The following is a 24890-nucleotide window of genomic DNA, read 5'->3' as shown; positions in this document are numbered from 1 at the left end:
CCATCCTATCCCCTCCCCCACCCCAGCGGCCGATACATTCACTCGCACATTTGCGGAGCCTTCTAAGCTGGAGTGCCCTGGGTGATTGCGTCATCCGCAAGCGCCCATCCAGTGTGTGTTCCAAGCCTTAGCCGCCCACCCATCCCGCCTGTCTATAAAAGAGATGGCCGCTCAGGCGAACGCGAGGAGCTGCCTGGGCCCGGTCAAAGTCAAGCGGGGCCTTGCGTGATTGGCGGATGCGGATGATGACGTAGAGGAGTAGGCGGGGGTATGTGTCGGACACTGTCGCACAGTGTAGGGGTTGCGCGCGCGGCCAGGGCGTGTAACGAGCAGTCACACATCCCCCTTCTAGAAGGTTCCGGTAGCAGTGGGGCCGCGAGGTGGAGCTTCAGCGGGGGCGGGGAGCCGCGGGCCTTGGAGGCGGAGCCGCGGGGGGAGGGTCCGGAGTGTGGCGGCGGGCCTGGGCACGGGGCGGCACGGGGTAAGGCGGCCGCCGCAGCAGGGGACTGGAGGCCGGGGAAGGCAGAGCCGCCCACGGGGAGAGCGGGAGCCGGGAGTGCGGGGCGGGAGCTGGCACGTTCCAGCGCAGCGGTGAGCGAGCCCGGCCGGACATGGATCCGCGGAAGGTGAGCGAGCTGCGGGCCTTCGTGAAGCTCTGCAAGCAGAGCCCGGCTGTGCTGCACAGCGAGGAGCTGCGCTTCCTGCGCGAGTGGGTGGAGAGGTGAGTCCGCGCCGCTTGGTGCGCGGGGCTGTGCGCGGCGCGGTGCGCTTTTTCCGCGGCGCGGGGCACGGCCCTTCTGCGCCGTAGCGGGGTGGGGTGGTCAGCGCTGCCTGGGCGCGGAGCCGTGTTCCGGTCGGTCGGGCGTGGTGGGAAAGCGACCGACGCACCGTCCTGGCTGTGCTCGATTTCTCCCACACACACACACACACAACCTGGCAGTAGCTAGTGTCGGGCGCTTAGTTCCCCGCACATGGCGTAACTTGGCGTGCGGCGCTGTGCAGGGGAGGCAGCGCTCCCTCCAGACTCGGGGCGCTCAGTTTAGGGCCTAAATCAGACAGTGAAACGACCCATGTGTTGACCCGTGTAGCTGCAGCAATTGTCCGTCGTTCTCCAAAAATCTGCCCTTCAAAACCACAAAAATAACGAGCAGCAAGGAGCATCCACCATATAGCGGGTGTTAAAATGCCTTCGAACCTCCCCCTCCTGCCAAAACTTCACCTGTCCTCCACCATCCAAACAGGTCACCTTCCTGCCTCAGAAAGCCCAAGTGATCACACTTTGCAGTCTGCAAAAGTGTATGTGGCAGCTTACAACATAAAATGCCCCGTACCTCTTTGTGACATTTATTTCTCTGCAAACATCAATGTAGCTTCCACATAGTAAGGCTACTTGCAGTATGTGTGCAACTCTGGCTGGGAATAATATGGATCTCTGAGACCTGCCCTAACAACTGCTTCTCACAATGAAAATACAAGTATTGAGATTATCTATCTGGAACAAGAAGACAGGAAGTGTAAATCCTATCAAAGCCTGTGCATACAAAGAAATATATCCATGGAACGCATTCATTTGATTCCAACAATTAGTTCCTTCTTGATGCTGCAGAAGACTTTGGGAAGAGAAAAAAGGTCTTTGCTGGTATTTTCATCAGACAGGGAAGAAAGAATCATTGATTTGAAATCTGACAGTAAGTGAAAAGACATTGTATAAAAAGCACACTCTTTTTTAAAAACATTTTACCCACTATTTTTACAGGTAACATCTAAGATACCATATCTAAAAGACTAACTGAAAAACATTTTTTAGTATTGTTACATTTTACAGCATTTCACATTGTCAGTTCTCCTATTTTGGATGTCTCACCAGGGAGAGAAACGGGGGTGGGGAGAGGTAGGAATAAAGCTCTCAAAAATGCAGCAAGACAACAAAACCTGTCAGGGGTCTGGGACAGATGCAGTCTCAAAAAACTATTTTTTTCAAATTGATTACTTCAGATTGAATGTTCCTTTCAACCCTGTGCATGAGAATAGGAATTTTTCGCTTTCAATATCAAATCCCCATTTATGTATTGAAGTCTGGATTGTTGTACAGCTTTTTATTGAATTCAGGTAACACATGTTTTACCTGTACCTTAGGGTCCAAAACTTTCTGAGTCACAAGGGCTAGAAATAAATTCCGTACACCATCAACAGTATGGCATTTGCTTCAGATTGAGATAGTTCAAAGTATCAGAACTTAAAACTCATTCATCCTTCAGACCAACTTTGGTTTAGCACTTGTTTATATTAGTCTCAGATCTCAGAATAATGCAAGTTTCTATCCCAGCATTTATTGGCTTCTTAGGGTTAATGAATTGCAAATGCTGAGTAAAAGTACCTGTCTTTGAAAATGTCTCTAATATATTTCTTTTTTTCATTAAGCATTTTTGTGGTATTAAAATGTTGTTAAAAGCATTAGATGGATGCATGTGGATCTTAATTTCTTGGCAGGGTCCATGTTGGCACTATAATTATTAAATATTCAAGCTATGTAGAACTCAATCAATGGCTTCCTTTCATGGATTGTGCAGAAGAGCAAGCATTCCTATGGGCCGTAGGCACATGCAGTATAGCCTCAAATAGTCATTAGTGTTGCTCACTTTTGCCGAACAGCTGGCTGTAAGGGAAGTTATGGTGAAATCTGTCTGGGTTGGCTTAAAGAAATGCTTAGAAGTTGCACCTGCAGTCTGAAAACATGTTAAGGGCAAAGGGTTAGGAGGAACTTTTTGCCATGTGCACTGCATTACCACCTGCAACATAAAATGGGCAGAGTAATTGCACCCAAGGGTACATGCAGTACTTTGTTTTAGCTATAGACTATACTTACGTGCCCTGTTACTACTTGTTGAACTAGACCAGTGTTTCTCAAGCTGGTGGTTGCAGGAGGAGTTTGGAGGGGTCATTTTTCCTTTGCATTTGATAATATTTTGTGTATGACCAGAGTCAATATTTCCCTTGTGTAGTTAGCCTTTTATTTGTGTGGATCTTTCACAAAAGAGTTTTCAGGAAAGTATGAATGAGCATAGTATGCCATTTTCAAATGGTTAGGATTTCATTATATGGTTCATTTAATTGGAAAGTCTGTGTTCTTAGTTGGTGAAAACTGCTAGCATTTTTAATGCTACATTATCTGAAGATCTATATGGATCTAACAAAATTGTATCCAGCTTTCTCCAAAATTTATCTATAGGTCAGAGAGAGGCATGACCAATTTCTGTTTTCTTTTTAAAAAAAAAAAAAAAAAAAAAAAGCTTTTTTTTTTTTTTTTTAAATGCAAGGGTCAGCTGAATCGTAACTAATTATTGCTGCATTAAGCCAGATAAAGAAAAGACCTGCTATGCATCTGATTTTTGATGTTAGATACTTTCACTTTGACAGGTGTTAATTGGTGGGCTCATTCCATTTCTGGTTTTTTTTTTTAATTGGGACACTCCTTTCTCATTCTTTTAATTGAAACCCTGCTGAAAGTTAACCCTTCAATAACTTTTGTTTCCCCCTTTTTTAAAAAGCATGGGAGGTACGATACCACCTGCTCCGGACAATGCATCTGCAGAGGAGACAGTGAAGGTAAGAGATGGGATTTTTATAGTTATAAACAACATTGGGACTTTGTGCTAAAAATTTTTCCTTAAAAAACTTGCTGTCAGAATTTGTATGAAGAATGGGACAAATGAGTTTGTTTAAAATTTCCAAATAGTGACTGGACACATCAAGGAATCTTGTATATTTGGTGCTGGATTGTGACAGTTTCAGAGACTGAAGGGTGCCATTATATGCCTTTTGTGAATAGTGCCTGCAGACTTGCCACACACCATTCTTTCTAATGTACCTGAGCTCTTATTTATTATTTATATTACTATGGTGCCCAGGTGCCCTAGTCATGGTGCAGGATCCCATTGTGCTTGATGTTGTACAAACAGAGAACAAAAAGATAGTCCCTGCCCCAAAAAGCTTACAATCTAAATTTAAGAGAAGAGGCAACCGATGGGTACAGACAGGAACGCAAGAACACAATAAGAATATTGGTCAGCTTGATAGACAGTGGTATTGCATCAGTGGCTTAACTATTGTCAAGTTTTTTTTGTAGCCATTATGGCAAAGGAGAGCTGGTGGATGATGAGGTAGCTCTGTAGATTTTTTTATTGGGAGCTTTCCCAAATATGAGGGGCAAGTGGGAGAAAACAGGTGCTTGTTGAATAATGTAACAAGTAGGCAGTGGAGCCTGGAGTCAACATCTGGATAGTGTATGGGAGATGATAGGATGGGGAATTAGCCATGAAGGGTCTTGAAAGTGAAGTCAAGCACTTATGTTTGATGTATAAGATATGGGGGGAGCCAGAGGATGAATGCTAGAAAGAGTGTAATGGTCTAAGCAACTGGCTGAGAAAATGATCTCTGCAGCAGAATTCTGAATGAATATGAGTGGAGCATGATTACATTGTCAAGGCCATAGGAAAGGATGTTGCAGTAATTGAGACACAAGCTTAGTTTTAGCTGTGTGGATAGCTAGTTAAGGCCATTTCTTAAAGATACTATGCAGAGAGGTTCTCTGACCAAGAAGCAGCACATCTGGGGGCAAGGGAAGTCCTGTTCCTGTGGCTCATTCAAACCTTAGTTCTTCTGCTGAGACTGTAATTAAGGGGCAAATTAGTGCTCATTGCAATGTTGACTCTAGTAATGTGGAAGATATTATGTAGACCAACTTATTTCAGAGTTATTAAAATATAAACCCTGAAGGAAAATCCTTCAATTTATGGGTCACAAGTTGGCACTAGTGCTGGAAAGAGAGAACAGTTTTGTTATACTTTTAAAACTACAAATAACTCGTTGGCTGTACATAGGATATCCTTTTGCTGTTGAAGATTTTGTAGTGGAGTTTTCTGATGCTTTGGGATTGTTGACATGGAAATGGAGTACTGGCCATAAATAACACATAACTACAGATTTCTGTTCTCCCTTCATTAGGACAAAACAGAGAAGCAGCCAGAGGAGCCAGTTGAGCCACCAGAGCCTGAAAGTGAAGAGAGTGACTTGGGTGAGGAAGTAACTGCAGTTACTGCAATTATTCATCAATTTGAACATGAATGTAGTGCACTCTGTCGTATTTGTAGGTGGAATAATTTAATTTTCCACATTAGTGTTCAAATCCTTAACTTTTCTCTTTGCAGAAATTGACAATGAGGGAGTGATTGAATCAGACAAGGATGATCCCCAAGAAATGGGAGATGAAAATATGGAGGTAAACATAACTTCTTCAACTTCCATTGCATTGGAGGAGTTGCTGCTTCTGTGTAGGATTATTTTTTTTTTATTTTTTTTTTTAGTGAAAATTAAACTCATAGGAAGCATAGTGCTGTGCATTGGTTAGACAGCCATTCATTACTTTTCATCCCTTCAGTTCTCTCTCTTCCCTTCCTCCTTCTCCTGAACAGGGAATTCATCTATTGAAAATTAAAAGTTTCTCCTAATTAAAGACCAGTCATCAGAGATGGTAGCAAAATTCTCATTAACTTTAGTGAGAATCGTGGCTGGAGATAAAAATGAGCTACTAATTTTTTTTCAAAATGTGTGATTGGAAACTATATATAAATACAGAAATCCCACACTGACAAATAAACAATAATATCTTGGGTGTCGTCCTATTCCTTATGAGCAGTGTGCTCTCCTCCTCCCATCATTTCTGAAATTGAACCTAAATGTGCTTGGGAGTCTCCGCTTGCTTAACTGTGAGTCTTTAGCCCAAATTAAGCAGAAGACCCTAGAGTTAGAGAACGCTAGTTCCCTTTCCTGACCCCTGTCTAAGCTTTTGGTCTTGACTTTGTTTCATTTGTTTCATAGGTAACTGAAGAGATGATGGACCAGGCCAATGAAAAGAAGATGGAAGGCATTCTAGCCCTAAGTGAAGGTGTGGCGTTCTGTACTTTAGCACATACATTGGAGGGTGCAGCTGTTATCTGCTGTTGTGGTCAGTGAAAGCACTGGCCACAAGTCCATTAAAATTTGACTTAAAGCATCCTGGAATGCTTCCAGTCTGCAGGAAAGACTGAGGCTAGGGAGTGGAGTGTTTAAAAACTTCTGCTGATAGAACTCATTCCTTGTATTCAGTTCCAGATACAACTTGCTGTCTTAACAAGAGATGCCTAGAAGCATGGTAATACTGAAATTCAATGGGGAAACCATGATCTGTGTACCTGCCTTTTGATTGTGGATACCACTCTTCTTGTCTGCAAGATAGCTTCTTGTTTACACCCTCCATTTCCTCATTGGTATCCTGGCACAACACAACTTCATTTTGTATATAAGATTCTGTATAAATTGTATTCTGAAACATCTTAGTTAAATAAAAAGATAAAGGTATAGCCCAGGGAAAGAAGAGAGAGGGTGAGAAGCAGCAGAGAATAAAGCTCTTAAGCAGCAAGTAAGGTTGCTACTAGTCAAACTGATGAGTAGAGCACTCTATTACTGCAGCCTTGTTGTGTACTGAGGAGCAGGAAACCAGATGTCTCTGTGGAATGTCCATTTTAAAAAACACACGTGTCCATCTTGCCCAAGTCTGTTTTAACTGTTGCATGTAGTGTGTCCTAGGCTGTCCATATGCATTGGCTCTAAATCTTGATGTCGTCTTGACTTCCTTGGTCTGCTGCTTTCACTGATTTTTTTAGAATGTCTTTAGTGCTAATCTCAGTTACCTTACATGCAAATAGTCTTATTTAAACAGACCCTTTGACGATAAGGAAAAATATTTTAGGAGGTATTTTTCTCTTACTAATAACACATCACATTTAAAATTCTCCATCTTAATACAGTAATGGTTAAAAATAAATTTGATTTGATGCTGTTAAAATTTTCAATCATTTTGAATACTGAACATAACTGGTCACTTTCTGTAGCTTTCATGCACAGTTTTCCCTTTCAGATTTTCAAAACTCAGGCGAATATTTAAGTGAACACTTGATTTTTTTTTTTAATATTGACAGTTAAAATACTTATACTAGGTTTTGTAAAATCTTAAATATTTTAGTTACACAGCCTGATTGTGTCTAAAACTACATGACATTGTCCGCTCAACTTGTTGAATGGTCCTAATTTCAGAAGTCAAACAGGGTTACTTACCTTAACTGTTGTTCTTCGAGATGTGTTGCTCATATCCATTCCAATATAGGTGAGTGCGCACCCCGTGCACTAGTTCCCGGAACTTTTTTTCTCTTAGCAAGCCCCGTAGGGTCGGCTCAGGCGCCCCCTGGAGTACCGTGCTCATGCTGCGGTACATAGGGCACCGCTGACCCCGCGGGCCCTCGGTTCCTTCTTTCCGCCTGTGAAGGTTGCTGGAATGTCTGCCTCTTGCTTTAGCAAGTAGCATCCCCTTTGTGCATAGACTGTTGTTGTTTAAGTAGACTGTTAGTGTTAAGTATATTATTTTAGTAGTGTTAAGTAGTTAGAATACTTAGATAGTAGCCCTCAGGGGCTTCAGGTTAGGCCATGCCTGGCTCAACCGGCTTCAAAGCCTGCACCACACCACGTGTGCGAAGGCTTTCCCCGTGAGTGACCCTCACGACTGCTGCCTCGGAGAGCAGCACAGGAGATAAGTGCAGGATTTGTAAGGCCTTCAAGCCCCGCACGCAAAAGGAAAGAGACGTGCGCTTGAAGGCCATCCTTATGGAGTCTGCGCTTTGGCCAGACTTGGAACTGGCACGTTCCCCCCGCGGCACCGAGCGTCTCTTCAGTGTGGAGCGCTCCATCGGCACTGACCTTGACCCTCCAGGGCCCGGTGCCGGAAGGGGAAGGATTACTAACTTTTTTCCAAAATATCTGCCATTATATATGCTGTAGGGAATTATCAGATGGACACATTTAACTTTTAAATTGACAAAATTTCAAGTTGGTTTTGGGTATTACATCTGTCCATGAGTTCCTGTGAGAACTTGTGTTTTTTACCATTACACTTTCAATTTTTTAAATGTTTTTCTTCCCTTGTTGCTGTGTGGAAGACCCACATATATAAAAGGGGAAACTGCATAAATGACTAGTCAAAAAAAAGTCAAATGTGCAAAGAAACTATCTACTTCAAAGTAAGATATAGTAGTTTTGGGTGTTATTGGTTTTCAACAAAACTAGATAAACTTTGACAGAAATGTGACTTTCTTCTTAGGTTGATTGTGTTCCTCCTTTAAGATATGCCTAGGTATACAACACTCAATACATGCTGGAAATGCGGATTTTATCTTACTGTGGGGTGATTGAAGCTTTACTGGTGGTTGCTTTTCAGGTGAACTTCAGAAAGCTGTTGACTTGTTCACTGAAGCAATCAAGCTGAATCCTCATTTGGCCATCTTGTATGCTAAGCGAGCCAGGTGAGTGACACATATAGACCAGCAATTGTCTTCCTATACACAACCTGATATCTTTAAAGAGACCAAGGTAGACTGGAAAGCTGAGGTTCCAGCTCAGATTTAACCTGCGGGGCAGGGGAGGCGGTTTAATGAGGAAAGGATATTCTGAATCAGTGTTAAGTTTGAAAAAACAAAATAACCTCATCCACAACCTTCCAATCACCTGTTGTAAGAGGGAAATGCAGGATTTGGAGTTGCTGGAGTAGCTATATGAAGGATTTCTGGATTAGATGAAATGGCATGTCTGCTCTGTAAAAAGCATAATACATGCTTTCTTTGGGATTCCAGTTTGAAATATGCAGGATAACAAACCCTTATAAGGAACATCTAAAGTTTCTTGTGTTACAGTTAGTAAGAAGACAAGTGCAATTAACTTTGTTCTGATTTTGTCCCATTTAGATATGGAAATTAATTCCTGGGTCATCCAGTCCAGCTAACCTCTGGGGGGGAGGAGGGGGTACAGCTGTATATGCGCCCCTTCATTGTGAAGTTGTTAACATTGTTATTCAAAACCAAATAAATGTTAAATTACTTAACAGTACATACTCTCTCCATCTTGCCATTGTAAAGTTATAGACCACACAACAGAAAGCCCTTGTGGTTTTGTGTCTGGTATGCTGTATGTAACAACCCTAACTGCTTAATGAAGTTTGTGTATTTTTACTTTTTTTTTTTTTAATGCTTAGTTGGGGGTAGGCTTCTACAAACTTGGGGACAGACCTGTGGTAGGTAAAAGTGCAGCTGCTGATGGAGAGTACTTTGTCAAAAGCTGCGTATTAACCCTTGTGTCAGTGGCTGTATGTGAACTCTTTTCTGCTGTGGAATAAAACCTGACCGAAAGGGGTTCTTGCTGATCAAGACTGAGACACAGTGATGAAAGCTTGCACTGTCTGTGCTCATGATTCACCTGTCTTGGGGCTACACAGGGTGAACAGAACTCTGTGGCGCAAAATCCTTTGTTTTTAGAATTCTTCAAATACATTCCTTTTAGTTTTCTTGCCTTTGAGAGTTGGCAATGGAAAACATTGGCTGGGGATTGTGTTTTTTTTTTTTTAAATATGTACAATAAGTCTTGTCCTTTTTGTCAGTGTCTTTGTGAAACTACAGAAGCCAAATGCTGCTATTAGAGACTGTGACAGAGCCATTGAGATAAACCCAGATTCAGCACAGACCTACAAGTGGAGAGGGAAAGCTCACAGGTAAAGAACTGCAGCCATGTTTCACCTCCCCATTCACTCATTAGTCAGGGAGGCAGTTTTTGGTTTTTTTCTTCCCTAATCCTTCATGGTTTGTGAATTGTTTGTTGCTGATGTTTTGTGGGAAGGAAGATGTTTTAATGGGAGCGTAAAAGTTTCTGGTACTAAATGTCCTTTTATAAACCACCACAAAAATCTTCTGATTGGTCATTGAACATTCTAAACTGTAAGGCTATAATTTTTATCTCTGTGGTTTGGAATCGTGAACTAGTATAACTTGAATTTTGCTAGTTTTTCATTCCAAAGAATCCCAATGCACTTTATAATAGTAAATCTAAATTGTTTAAGACTGGTAGTGAAAGCTGCTATCTAAAATTTCCTACAACTTCTAATGAAATATAATTTTTGTAAATATATTACAAAAAGTAAATTATTAGGTATTAAATATAATAAGGAATAACAAACCATTAAATGTGTACAGTCTTGACAGCCCTTTTAAAAAATAGGATAAAGAATGAGTTTTGCTTTTAAAGTAGTGAAAATTGGCTTTTTTTAAGAAAAGTTTAGTAAATCTTGTAATTATTTTCTAGGGTGTTGCCTTGGTTAATTGTTGTATTCTCCTCTCCCCACCCCACATTTCCCAAGATAGATGGTTTTAAAGTTTTTAAACCTGTTTTGGAGGCGTATAACAGTTAAGGAGGAACCAACTAAACTGTTGTTAAAATTCTATTTAAATAACATTGAAACTCGATTTTTTTCTGTTTTCTTCTGGGCGAGTTTATTTGTTCTGCATACATCACTTAAAAAGGCCCCGGGCGGGTGGTATCAGTTTAAGATAGCAGTCCCTCACTAGGATAACAATCCTATTTGCAGAACTGGTAATGAAACCTTAGCAAGGATTTCTAAAGGACTTTGAAAATGTCTAATATGTATTCTTATTTAGTGAATACTCAGTATCTCTGCTCTTGGGAAAGTATGCTATAGAATCTTTTAGGATTTCTGGAAATCAGAACCACAGTTTTGCACCGTTCTAAAAATTGCACTTCTAGCAACCTCATGATTCAAATGTTCTCTTGAATCCTGTTGGGGCATTGGTTCAGTACCAAGAGCACCATGTGCCGAATGATACAAGTTCTGGTCAGATCACAATCTGCAATGTTTTAACTTGAGAACTACTTACAAAACCATGGAGGCTCTCACCAGATCAGCATATTAAAACCTTCATTGGTGTGGTTGACTCTAATACACCCTGAGATAATTTTAGAGGGCCTGGTGGGGTAGGAGAATGTCTCTGCTGTATGATTCTATTCCTGGCTCTGCTGCTAGTCTGCTGGTTAAGTCATTGCACCTCTACTTCCATTTGTACCATCCATAAAATGGGAATAATACTTGCCTCCTTTGCGAAGCACTTTAAGATCTATAGGCAAAAAGTGCTGTGTAAGGGCCAGGTGGTATTATCCTTAATATAATTGGCCAAGCAAAACAAGACTCTACATTCAAATTGATGGCATTTCTCTGTCTCTTTGTCTGTATGTAATGTGATAACTTTTGAAAATTGCATTTGATCAATTCCAAAATTGTAGGAAATTCTCTATGTATCAATGGGGAGAGCTGTATTGATCTTGGGGAAAACTGAAAACTGACTTCTACTAAAATCACCATTTAATTACTGAAGATACAGGGGTCAGTGACTTCAGGGTTAGAAAATAGGAGTTAGGCTGCCAGAAAGCTTCTGCCTGCACCACCAAATGAACATTATGTGGGCCTGATTTTAGTGGAAATCTGGCTACTGAAAACCTCTCCATCTGGGCTTCTCAGGCCCCCTCCCCACTCTGGTCAGAATTATATTGATTTTGGTGAAAACTGGAAAAGCAGGCTTTTCTGGATTTCTGACTTTAACCAAAATCAACAAGGTTCTGACCAGAGTGGGCAGACAATGGTCCGGCTGGGTGTACAGCTCTGCCTACAGAAGCAACAAATCCTTTGGCAATAAGATACTATTATTCACCTAAAATTTTTAATTGATTGTACAGTACCTGTTACTGAGGTGTACACCTTGCCACTTTGGGTAGGGAGTATCTTGCTTTTCACAACAGCAACCTCTTTTCTGCTGTTCAGAGGAATGACACTAATTGGCTTCACAGCACTCATTTGGCTTCTCTGCCAGAAAAGTGGCAGTTGTGTTGGGGGCGGCGGTATAAAGCAGGGAAGTATTCCTTGAGGGCTTCATACTCTGGTTTTTTTCCATCATCTACAATGATTATCAGCAAGGCTTGAACTTTTCTATGATCATTCAGGTGCTCATTTGTGTGTCCATGTTTAAAAGACTCGTGGATCCAGGTAAAAGGACATTATTACCAACTTATCTGTTGCAAATTGAAGGATGAGAAGAGAGCGCAATTAACCTCTGTTTTGGTGTCTTTGTTTCCAGACTCCTGGGTCACTGGGAGGAGGCGGCACATGACCTTGCATTGGCTTGTAAATTAGATTATGATGAAGAGGCTAGTGCCATGCTGAAGGAGGTGCACCCAAGAGTAAGTGGGATGGGATGATGATGGGAATATATTGGCTTCTCCATGGTGACTTCTGCCTATTCTTACTTGTGTGAGAAACTTCTGGAAGCTTGTGAAGGTTGCAAACATTGCCCATTGGGGCTACATAAGTGCTCTTGGAGTATCAGACATTCAGAGATATGGTTATAAAACAGCTCTGTGACTCCAACTGCCTTGATTTCCTGTCCACTGCCAGTTGTGGGTAACTGAATCTTTGAGTGTAGTGCTTCTGCATATTCATAGTTACCTGCCCCTTTCCCTCTTGTTCTTTGGAATTCTAAATTCAGAGTTTAGCAGAAGGAGCTGATAGTTGGGGTCATGCAGCCTTTTGTAACCCCAGCTCTGAAATATTCAGAACTGAGGAGGACAGTCAAGTAGCTGCAGTGGATATCGCTTTCCAGAATTTTCTTGAGGCTCAGCGACACTGGTGACTCTTCTCAAGAGTGTGAATATGCAGAGGCAGGGTTCTCAACCCATGATTGTTATAGCAAATACTTTCTTCCACTACTCTACCACAAGGGGGCAGCATATGCTTTCCTTAAAAGCCACTATCCTTCTCCTTTATGAATTTGCCTCTGCAGAACACCACTGCAGACATCTCATGCTGTGCCATGTGATCAATGAACCATTTCTGAGCAGTAAACAGTTGGAAGGTGTGTAAGAAGATCGTCACGGTGGACGTCACAGTCCCCTTCGAGAACCGCACCCCGGCCTTCCACGCAGCCCGAGCCCGCAAGAAGGAGAAATACGCCCCCTGGCCGACACCCTGTGGGCGAAGGGCAGACGCATGCCCTGATCATCGGGGCCCTGGGTGCCTGGGACCCCCGCAACAAGCCCGTGCTCTGGGCCTGTGGTGTGGGTCGGCGCTACGCCCGGCTGATGTGTCGCCTCATGGTCTCAGACTCCATCTGGTGGTTTCGGGACATCTACATTGAGCACATCACCAGCCACCGGCAGTACCATGAGGAGAGGGCTGGAGTGTCTCCACAGGACTCTTCCTCCGGACTCTTGGACTCAACCCACCACCCCGACGGACGCGGCAAGGGACATACCAAAGGACGCGGCGAGTGATTAAACCAACGGACTTAATGAGGGACACACCACTTTGTATGGACTTATTTACTCTCTTTGCTAAAAACACCAACGTAACCCACATACTTAGTAATGTTTTCCCATTCCCATATATCCCCTTGTATCTCTTAGCGCCCACACCATTACCCCCCATCCAGGATTGCGCAGCTTATCCCTTTGTTGTTCTCCCCTGACTTCCAATCACTCAGTGTCCCCCCCATAACCTGCATATTATCCCTGGATGTTTTATAACTTTGCCTCTTTAACTTTATGGGTTACCTGTTTGTTATTTTTTTGAAACATTCACTTTAATAAAAAACTTTAAATCTGTTCCTCCAAGTTAGACATTGCATAAATGGATGGTGTAAATGTCTTGTCTAATGGCTCCTCTGTTTCTTTTCATTCATCTTTTCATTCATTCATTTCATTCATTCACCAACCTTTTTCTCTTTTGTTATTCTTACATTGTGTTAAATAGTTCATGTGTAGTTTTAATAGGTATGGGACAGACTTAACTAAAATGTTAGGGGAAAAAACTTATCTTGGGTCTTGCTCACGATCATGGAGCCACCTATGAAGAGTGATGGGGAGGTTCCTCTGATCCTGCACACTGTTCTTTCCTTCAAACAGACATGAAATGACTCGGGGGAGGGACGCTCTGCAAAAGGCTGGAATGCCTAAAAGGCTTTCTTCAAAAAGGCCTGAAAGACACTGTTTCAGAATCTGCTTATGCAAGAGACTCTGGTACCTCAAGTCTGAGAACTTTCAAAAAAAAAAAAAAAAAAAATTCTCAGGTACAAGTAGCGTGGCTGGTGGGTCACCCTTGGAGTAGAAGTCTGTGCTGAATCCCAGGCTGAAAGGGGTAATTCTCTACTAAAGATTACCTGTAAGCAATAGGAACCAAGAAGTCAGTTTCTCAGAATCTGAGTTCCTAGGTTGGGGCAAAGGAAAGCACTTCTTACAGTGCTGGTGATGCCAAGACCAGTCCTGGTAAGACAACAGTGCTCCAAAGATCTCCCCGTCAGATCTAGCTAAATGTGATGCAATTTGCTTTCCTGGATCCTAAGGAAGGATAGGGCCTCTTCGGCTCTGGGCTAATTGGATCAGCTGCCTGCATCAAGTCACTAATTGGATTGGTCTGCCCAAAGCATCTTTTGAAGGCTTTGGTGGGGTTTTGAAGGATTTGCACTAGCTACTCCCCCTTAGGTCTGCTGGGTCAGTTCAGGTGAGACTGATGCTGGAGCAAGCTGGTACTATCCTTGCTGTGCATGGTTCTTTCCAGACCTAAGCTCAATGCCACAGACTACTTTTCTCTTGTTCCAAAGGTTTCTTGTCATTCTGCAACTGCTCCACCTCTAGAGGAAGCTAGTTCAGGCACAGGAACATCCTTGGAGCTTCAGATGTCAGCTTGGGCAACTTCAGACTTAACTAACTTTCATCCATGAATGAGGGGGCCTAGAGGGAATTGGCATCTTTGGATATGGTGATCTTCTTCCTGCATCAATGCTCCTTTGAAATGTGGTCACTGTGAGGCTTATTCCAGAGAAGGCAAAGGATCATGTGCGGAGCCATCTACCTTCTTTACTTGAGACCTTAGGATCAATGGTACTACCTGGTGTGTAGGGGAATCAGTGGTTCAATTACCCTTCCTCCCCTTTCTACTTCATTCCTTAGGTGAGGCTGCCTTAAATGCTTTCTCCTGGTCTTCAAGTGATTTCAGAACTCGATAGTGACTGTTACCAGGAAGCTACAAGTGTCTGTTGGAATTAGCCAGATAGTCTGGAGTCACCCTGCCTGTGATGGTTCATTTTACAGGAAATAAGAACTTCTTCCTCAGGATGTGGCAAGGGAATAAGTTGTATTTTAGGTTTAGCTATGCTTCAGCCAAAAGTGATAAATTATATATTTTCAGCTTTTAATTTATCCTAAGAACAAAAAATCCAGGAAGTAAAGTCATGAACCAAAAAATGAACAAAAAAAATCCAGGAAGTAGTCATGAACCATTTTCCCAGCACTATTGAAAGCAGAACCTGGTTTCAGGAGGGTAGTTCAATTACTATTCCACTTGTACGGCCCCTCACTTGGCTCCCCTCCTTAAGGAGATCACTGTTAGCTAGCTAGTCTTCTGCAGTGGGACTCAGTAGAGGCAATACACTTGGAGAACAAGCCACTTGTGGTAGGCAACTTCTTTTCCACCTCTCCTTTCCTACTTGAGTTCAGGGAAGCTCTGGTTTAACCGGAACTTACATGTAAGTGTTTTATACACTAGAAGACAAAAAGCACAAAGTTTTACAAATGTAGAGGCAGGAATGCAGCATACAGAGCAGTGGGTTTTTTGGAAGCAACAAGGATGTTCTTCATATTATTCTTGAATGGCAGATAACTGGTATTGACTGTCTGTAGACGAGGCCGTGCTTTTCTCTGCCTCTTCCTGCTGGCCAAAGGTATTAGTATTGGGCTTGGGGAGCTTTATAATGTGGTTGATATGGTAAAGGGAATGATAAATCCTACAACTTCATGTAGAAGGGTGGTATGTTGAAAAAATGCTTATTTTGACTAGTCCAGTCAGTAGTTAGGCCCCAGTACTGCTGACAGATCGTTTGTTTGTAAGGGATATGTAGTAAATGTAGTCTGTAAAGTCAGGTAATACTTTGTGATGAAGTCATCAACACTTGTTTTAAAAACTCACTGAAGCTAGTTCAGTGGCTAAATTTATGCAGTATCTCAAAGGAAAACATCCATATTATGATGGCTCTATTGGAAGTGCACAAGAATTTTCACTGTTTCTTCCTGCCTCAGGCTCAGAAGATTGCTGAACATAGGAGGAAGTATGAGCGAAAGCGTGAAGAAAAAGAAATCAAGGAAAGGCTGGAGCGAATAAAGAAGGCTCGAGAGGAACATGAGAGAGCACAGAGGGTGAGCTCTTGATACAGTCGTTTTTTTTAAAAGTGCTGCATAATCTTGGGAATGGTGCAAGGTTAACCTTTTTAACAGAAATTCTATTGTATACAACCCCTTCCATGTATATTTTTAAAATGGAATTATAATATTTGTATTACGATAGTGCGTAGGAGTCCTAATCATAGACGAGGACCCCGTTGTGCTAGATCAGGGGTGGGGAACCTCCGGCCCAAGGGCCGGATCCGGCCCGCGAAAGAATTTGATCCGGCCCGCGGGCGGGCGGGAAGTGCGCGCCGCCGAAACCCTGCCGCCGAAACCCTGCCGCCGTCTGCCCATTTTCGGCGGCGGCGGGAGCTTGGAGGTGGTTACTGGCCCACGGCACCCCGCGGACACTGTAAAACCGCGCCGCCAAAAAGGCAGAAACGGCGGCGGCATTTCGTGGAGTCGGCGGCGGCGCGGTTCCGTGGGGGGGCGGGCAGGAGCCGCCGTCCTTTTCGGCGGCGATGGGGGGATCATAGGCGGCCCGCGAATGAAGGTAGGAATATCAAAATGGCCCTTGGCAGGGAAAAGGTTCCCCACCCCTGTGCTAGATGCTGCACTGAACAATTAAAAAGTTAACCTGTGTCTTGGTTACTTGACTAGCTGAGGCAGTGAAATCGGAGGAATATTTTTGCATCCTTGGATTATGTTGAATCCAGAATATCTAGTCACCAGTTTCCCCACCACATAACTTTGCACTTTTTGGCCACACAACAGTGAAAAGCTTTTTCTTAAAAATTCAACTTTTAACAATAACTGAAGTATCTGAGTTGCCTGTATTCCCACCTAAGCTGCGGTAAGTTGGATCTCAGCACAAATTTTTTTTGCTGAACATGATTCTAATTTTACCCCTTTTTCCCCCCAGTATCTCTCACCCTCCCCGCCACCTCGCCATCTGGTTTTCTTCTGTCTGTATGTAGGTACTTATGTGGCCCTCATCACTAGTCTCTTAAGTGCCTTGAACTTAGCTGCCACTGTTGTTCCTCTTCCCCTCCGCTCCTCCCCTCCAGCCCCTCTTCTCTCCCCCCTCCCCCCCAAAAAAAGGAAAGAAAAAGGCCACTTAGGTAGGAAGCTGTTTGCCATTTCACTGCTCTTTGTGGAATGATGTGCTTTCATTTGCAGGAGGAAGAAGCCCGGCGACAAGCAGGAGGAGCTCAGTTTGGTGGCTTTCCAGGTACCTTTATTTTTTGGGAATCATAACTGGGCACACAGGGAGGCTGGCTTCTCTATATGAAGCAGACCCATAGCATTAATTTATCCCCGTTACTCTTCAGTGAAAAGAGAGGCTGTGAAAGCAGGAACTTGTGAAGGCTTAGAAGGTTTTAGTATTGGAAGAATGAAGGGGAGAGGGACTCTTTCTGTCAACTACTGAGTGTGACTCATGGTGTGTAGTAAATAAATGTGAGAGGATTCAGAGCTCAACAGTGAAGATTATTGGGTTGAAGAGAGTTGTGTGAGAAGAATATTAAAAATGATGTATTGCTTAGCCAACTAAGAGTGGGGAATACAACTGCATAAAAGTACTTTCAAGAAGGGTAGGAATTGTCCAGGGTGTTTCTGGAGGATTCTTTTAAGAGTAATGTGATGGGACAGGGTGAAGGGAAATTGAGATTCAATATTGGGAAATATGTGCTTGGAGTGAGCTGTGGTTCAGTGAGACAAAGTGCATTCTATTTAATAAGACATAATTTCTCCATTGTTCAGAGAGAACCCATCTCTTTCCCAGCCTTGGGATATAAGCCTGCAATAGTTGCTTTCTCTTACCACTATATTTTGTTTGCAATGAGTATTGAGGCGAAATTGGGACTTCTGTACCAGTGCATGAGATGACTCTTCTGGAGGTGGGGTACAGTAATTGCAGGCTGGCTTCAAACCAGTTGTGCCAGGAAGTTGATGAATGGGCAGAGAGCCCACCCTATGCTCAGCACAACATGCATGTATTCTGGTTTAGTGTCCAGAATTGGCATCTCTTTTATGGCATTTTGCTTATTTTGTTAATATATTGACAAAACATTCAGCCTAAGATTTCTATTGAATGTGCTTTATTCATGAGTTGTCTCTCTGCTGACTTCCTGCCCCATATTACCTCTGCCTCAAACACTCAGACCCTTTTTATGCTACTAGGTTTGAGATGATAGGTTTTTCACCTGGTTTGGTGAGTTAACCTGAAATAACTGCAGCCTTTGTTATAAGCCTCTTACTGCCTTAGATTCCAAAAATATGGATGAAATGAGATGCATATTTTTCACAGGAAGAGAACGTAATGAAGCCTCTACTTTCCAGTTAGTAGAACAACAGTAGCCTTGTGGAAGACTTATTTGTTCACCTTCCTGGTCAGGGCTGGTAAAGGACAGGGACTGTCTTGGGCTATGTGCATCTGAACTTTTTCCATGGTGTATTCTTGTCCTTTATATTTACAGGTGGTTTTCCTGGAGGAATGCCTGGAGGTATGCCAGGCATGGCAGGGATGCCTGGTCTCAATGAAATTCTCAGTGACCCAGAGGTTCTTGCAGCCATGCAGGTGAGGATTTGCAGCGATAAAACATATATATGTAGAATGAGGACACAACATATGCTCTCTTGTCACTTGCAGGGGGAGGAAAAAGGTGTGAAATTTCTTTTATCCAAGTTGAGTTATTTCCCTTAAGACAAAATGACAAGCAGTTAGTTGAAACCCTCTCTCTAATGGCATGGTAGCATCACTGTGTTTTGGATGAACATACAAGCTATTTCTCTAGCTGGTTGTGGCTTATTAGTATTCCTGACCTTCCACTGTACCAAGGTATTCTATACTAAACTAGAATTGAACAGTACAGCATGCACTCTAGCTTTTGGGAGCTATTTTCTCCCTCTCTTTTTTGCATGGTTTTGTGGGAGTCTGTCATTACCCTATTACTAGATCTGATCCTACTGTGAATGGGAAGGCTTATTGTCTCTTGAATATGTATGCATACATCTTGTTGGCCAAAGGCAGAACACTGGGCTGGATGAACTGATCTGGCAAATTCTGTATTACCATATATGAAAGACTATTTTTTCCCATGCTAATAACATTCCTTGTTAAACCAGTTTGTGGTGTTTGAAGTTAAGAGGAGAAGCATTCCACCAGCTGGCCCTCAGACAAATCTGTTAGTTGTCAGAGTCTCTCAATTTTGTTTCAGCCCCACCCATAACTTTCTTTGACAAGGCTATATGGACAAATATAAAGGTGTCTTATTGGTCTTTTTATTTAAACAAGTAAATTGGGCTGTAGTCCTAGATGGCTTTAAAATGTGAAATATTTATTGCACTGGCACACTGACTAGCAGAAACAGATTTTCATAGCTGTTTTGAAGCCTTGTGTATTAAGCAAAAATATAGGAAGGAATCATTATTTGGAATGTCATAAGCTTGCAAAAAGTGTACAATGCCTTTGGTCCATGCAGGTATCTTTAATTTTAATGATTGATAGCAATACGTGGCAGCAAATCTTTAGCTGAACTGGAGAGATCTGCAGTAATGGCTTCCAGGTCATGCATGAGTAGTGCTGGAAGAAATTTGTTTGGGTCAAACTTTTTGCCAAAAGTTTAATACATTTATATCAAATTTACCAAAGTGTGTTTAGTTGAAAAACTAAAAAAATTTCAAATAAAATTTGAAACATTTCATCCTGATATTCTTGAAATGTGAAATGTTTGTTTTTTGATTCAAAACTATTTTGTTTAAAAACTTAATTTTTGAAAAAGGATCATGAAGTAAATGTTTAAAAAAAATCTTGAACAAGTTTTTTTGGTTTAGTTTGATTGGAAACAAAAAAAAATGTGGCTTCTTGGTTCACTGAGAAACTTGGCCAGCAAACCAAACAATTGGTTATTGACAGTTTTAGAAGAGAAATAAGAATTTCAGCTGCCCTGATTTAGCTGGCTGTCATCATTCACCCTGCAAACCCTGTGCTTTGAAATCACATGGAAGCTCTGTTCTCAGCACTTGTGCTGGTATTAATGATAGTGCATTTTAGAGCTTGGAATCACCTGGTACAGGTTCAGAGGTTCTGCCAGTGTTGATCTTTCAATACATAGAACTCTGAACTATTGGAAAAACATGCAATGTGGGCAGCCTTCTTTGTTTAATGTAGACAATAGTGGTGACACTTTGGAGGGTGGGGTTGCTCAGTATTTCATTGATCATTAGGGGTGGAGGACGGAGAATGGTTCAACCATGCTTAAGCAGTGGTCTTGTAATAAATCAGTAGGGCTGCTGTCAGAGCGTTTTGAAACTGAAATGCCACTGAAATTTGTCCCAGCCACCCTTCATACAGACAGAGTAGCTAGGCCAAATCAGCAGATGGCATAATGACCTGATCTATGGGATCATAATGCCACTCAAATGTGTCCCGGCTGCCCCTCCATCCAGATGGGAGCAACTGGGCCAAATGGTATTGCAACTGGTGCATGAGGAATCTGTTCCTGTATGGCAGAGCTATGGGGATTTCACAGGGAGCTCAGTTCCTGGCAGCACCAGTTCATGTACTGTGTGAGTAAGAGAAAGGGAAGACTTCCTGGCTGAGGGAGACCTGGGGTCTTTGCCAAATTCTCCCCCCTCCTCCCCAGGCAACGGCCATGTTCATCTTCCCCTTGCAATCTTCACCCCCTATCCCTCCAAAGAAATAATCTGAATTGGCACCACTGGTAGACAGTTTGGAACTTGTTAGCACTTTTTCTTTCTAGAGAAGTGTTTAAACCTTTGTACTTGCTAGAAAGGTGCTAACATGGTTTCAGATTTTTGTTTGTGGCATTTTGAAGCCCTGACTAGGGATTTGTCTGCACTAGCCTTTCCATAAATTTCCACCTGTTGCTAATACCAATGTAACTCCACTGTTTGTAACAGGGAAAGCTCTGGTGTAGATAGGGCATCAGTGGCCATGGATGTTCTTCCACAGTGATTAATTCTGTGCAGGCAAGCATATAATAGTGGTAAAAATGCTAGTAGCTGCGATCAAGTAACACTGGCACAACACCAGTGTCTTTAATGATGGGGAAACTGTTCGAAGAAAAGCCTGTTTTAGAAAAGCCTTAAGAGATTGGCTCACTCCTGAAAAAATCTTTCCCCCTGAACAGCTGATAAAATTGCCTTAACTGCCAATGTAGGCAGGTTGAAATAGTTCTCAGGGCTGTGGACTTATTGCTGAAAATGACTTGCGTTCCTAGTGTGGACTGATGTCATTAGTTATTGGTGATAGTCACATGCTGATTTTTTTTGAAGTCATTCTCTGCAGGCTAACAGGAAAAGATTCCTAGGCTTTTGAGTGCTGCCACTTGGCAGGCCTTTGGCTAAGTCATGTCAAGGTTCACTACATTTGGAGCTTAGACCATTCAGGGGGGGAATGATGAGACAAGCCCTGGTAAAGCCTGCACACCTCTTGAACAGGCTGAGAAAGCAGACAAACTTTGCCCTCTTCATATGTGTGTTTTAACCCCAAACTTTTTGGAACATGAAGACATTAAATTGCATGTTGATTTCAAACTCTGGGTTTTACACCCCAGGTTACTTGAGCAGTTAGGACATTAAAATAGATGGTTTTAATTTCCTAGTCAAGGTTAAGGTCCAACATCTGCTCCTATGTGGACTTTGAGGCTCCAATGTGATTTTTTTTGTACTGCACCAGTGCCTTTATGAAGTACACACTTTACACAAGCATCATATTTGTAATCTTAATGTGCATGGAAGAGATTTTCTTTTCCCACTTCTAAGAGTTTTATTTTGTCTAATAGCATACTTAAAAGAACTTCTCAGCAAAGGAAGTGAGAATAGTTCTGTATACCTAAATAAAACTACAGGGGGAACTTGGCATCCTTATCCATTTCAAGTGATGTGTCTCTAATAACTTGAAGTCAGAATCTTTCATCTCATCCAAAATATGGCAACTCCAATACCTCTTGCAACCTTGTTGCAGCATTAGTTCCGTACTGACCTACATACTATATAATGAATTGTCAGCTTCACATCCTGTATCATCTGGATATTTTTTTTTAGAGGTCTCTCATTCAAGACCCACCTAGATAGACTTCAGGAGTCACACTAGCTTTGGCTTTAATCTCCAGAACTGTCGGTCTAGTGCTAAATTTACTTTAATATAAAAAGCCTTACAACATTTAAAGCAAAACTACAATAACATCTTTCCTTTGCTTCTGCAGGATCCAGAAGTTATGGTTGCATTCCAAGATGTTGCCCAGAACCCAGCAAACATGTCCAAGTACCAGAACAACCCCAAGGTCATGAATCTCATCAGCAAACTGTCAGCCAAATTTGGAAGTCAACCATAAATTCCCTTTTAATAAAATGGAACTGAATGGAAAAAAGAATTGATTACTTAACAAATGCACATGTTGCAATAACACATACCATTGTACCTCTCTGATCTTCTCATGAAGAGAACTGAGGTGCTCTAAAGAGAGACCACATCTTGCCCTCATGCAAACATTCATTCAAACATTGGTTTACAGTTACTCAAATTATACTCAATAACACATACACTTTCGATCCTCCCTCTCTACCCAAGAGTTGCAACCATTTGGTACAAGTATTAAATGCTGTCTCCTTTGAATTAAGATTTATAATGGATTGTAATCTTTCAGTAGGTAGTCTGATTTAACAAAAAGGGGTTTTAAATAAAACTCTCATCCTGGTTTTCATTTCCCAGTGATTAAAGAAGCAGGAATTATAACACCCAGGGTCCTGTATTCATCTGGGACAGGAAAATTAGTCTAATTGTAGAAGGGATACAGTCGGAAGAGCTATTTTAAAGTATTAGCTGGATGAAAGAGGTGTCTGCAGGTACTGGTATGCACTCTTTTATTTACTTTTACGTTTTGATGAGTGACTGACTTCAGATGCTGTTTAGAGCAAAACCAACAAGGATCACAAGTATTGTAACTACTTCTACACTGGAACTTCTGGCAGTACTGCCAACAGTGTTTAAAATTTAGGATTGCCCCTCTGCTGCGTGGCTATCCTTTGCTCATTCTGACATGAAACATTTTATTGCAAATGCCACTGAGGTTAGGGTACTTGCTTTTATTCTTGTCCAACATACTTATGTAATGCCATATATTATGTCTGCCCGGGTAGGTAAGGAAGAGCACTACACTGTCTATGCCAGTGCACGCCTTTCTTCCCTGATTGGCAGGTCTTCAGCTAGATGCACTCTTTCTGATGAGGTAACTCTTTTGCCAGGCTTCATTCATTTGAAAAATTAGAAGGAAGGAAACCTGTCCCTACCACCACCTCTGTCCCCTTAAGTGGCCAAGCTATCCAGAACATGGGGGGCTACAATGCTATTCCTATCAGTTACAGGGAGAATAAACCTTAAAACAGAGCAACTCTGGGTTCTAGGGGAGTCTGGGTCCCAATATGTTACAGATGAAATCTCTTGGCCAAAGTCTTCAACTTTTGTCTCTGTCCTCTTGTTGGTTCAGTCAGAGCAGTTGTCTTTTTTCCTACTACCGCACACCCCAGTCTTCCATATTTAACTTTCTTTTTTAATATAATGCTGTCCCCAATGGTCAACACTTCAGTTTAATTCATGGTTCTTGGGATGTGGTATAAGTAGGAAAAGGTGGATTAGTTGGTGCAGATAGCGAATATTTCTTAACACTTTGTGAATTTACAGCATGGATATCCTTGGAACACTGTCTTTGCTGATATGTTCAATTAGTTTGTGACTAACACAGTGGAGACGCTGCTTCCATTTGTTTTTTGTCTTTACCAAACATTGCCTCCTCATGTTGGAAAGGTTATCATAATTAGCTCTTGGTCACTTTTGGGTCTTTTGAATGTTTTTCTGTCTTGTGCTCTTGTAATTCTGTGTCTTAAGCCATAACGATGTCACTATTTTTAATCAAATCTGGACTTGTTTAGGAACTCAACAACATGCAAAAATAACCCCCAAATGCTTTTTCTCATACTAATGACCCTGCAGAATGGAAAGAGATGTGAATTCTTTTTTGCTTAAGAAATATAGTTCTGAAATACTTCTAGTTGCCTTTTAAAAAAAAAATAAAGTATGGTTTTGAAAAATTAAGTTTCTTGGCATGGCTTTGTAACTGAAAGTTCGTTAAGTGGAAATGCTAACGTAAGCACACAGTTCGTGATTAGACTGCATACAACTTGGAATGCAATTAGGGACTAAATGTTTGACTAAGGGCTTGTCTTCACTATAAAGTTAAGTAATTATAGCTCAAGTGTTGCCCTAACTCAACTCTGTCCATACACAAAAATATCTCAAGCTAGCTGGTGCATCAGGGAGTATAGGTTGAGCTCAGGTGCTGCTGATGCTCAAGCTACTGTGCTGTGTGGATGTATACAGAATCCACTTAAGTTCAGTCTCCCTCCCTGTCCCCCCTGCAGCTGTCTTTCCAAAAGTTCCTGGGGCCTTTGTCTACCTATCTACTCCCTGGTTTTGGACTGGAAGTTACTTCCAGTAAGTATAAATAGCCTGTTTTGGCATTCAGACCCTACATCAGTATGCAGCTTTATGTACTAGTAATATTTATATAATGCTCCTATTGTACTTGTTCAGCTCAGATGGCATCTGGCAGTTGTAGATACAAATTTACTCTAAAAATTTTTTATTTAACCTGATAGATTTAAATTATATTCTTCAGTTTTGAAGATAATTTCAAATTTAATGTTAGAGGTTTGACAATCTATGTTAAAGCCTGATT

At 42.0% G+C, this 24890-nt stretch overlaps 1 protein-coding gene across 3 annotated transcripts; it reads left to right on the top strand.

Annotated features, from left to right (window-relative positions):
• The first annotated feature begins 190 nt into the window (after nt 1-190).
• Nucleotides 191-22853, top strand: ST13 (ST13 Hsp70 interacting protein). 3 transcript variants are annotated; one of them, XM_067559552.1, is made up of 12 exons: nt 191-268; nt 3549-3606; nt 5005-5074; nt 5208-5278; nt 5878-5944; nt 8306-8390; nt 9518-9628; nt 12057-12159; nt 16048-16164; nt 17311-17362; nt 18609-18709; nt 22362-22853. In XM_067559552.1, exons 2-12 carry the CDS (start codon nt 3550-3552, stop codon nt 22488-22490), a joined length of 963 nt encoding a protein of 320 aa, XP_067415653.1. In that variant the 5' UTR covers nt 191-268; nt 3549; the 3' UTR covers nt 22491-22853. The 3 variants fall into 3 exon arrangements, with proteins under 3 accessions (XP_067415653.1, XP_067415652.1, XP_067415654.1); XM_067559551.1 differs by lacking the exon at nt 191-268 and adding an exon at nt 420-721; XM_067559553.1 differs by lacking the exon at nt 191-268 and adding an exon at nt 422-626.
• The last annotated feature ends 2037 nt before the right edge of the window (nt 22854-24890 follow it).

This window comes from Emydura macquarii, unplaced genomic scaffold (assembly GCF_026122565.2).
Source record: "Emydura macquarii macquarii isolate MOO-44397 ecotype Brisbane River unplaced genomic scaffold, CSIRO-AGI_Emac_v2 contig_2205, whole genome shotgun sequence".
Classification (NCBI taxonomy): Eukaryota; Metazoa; Chordata; order Testudines; family Chelidae; genus Emydura; species Emydura macquarii.
This window is presented reverse-complemented; position numbering and strand designations above follow the sequence as displayed.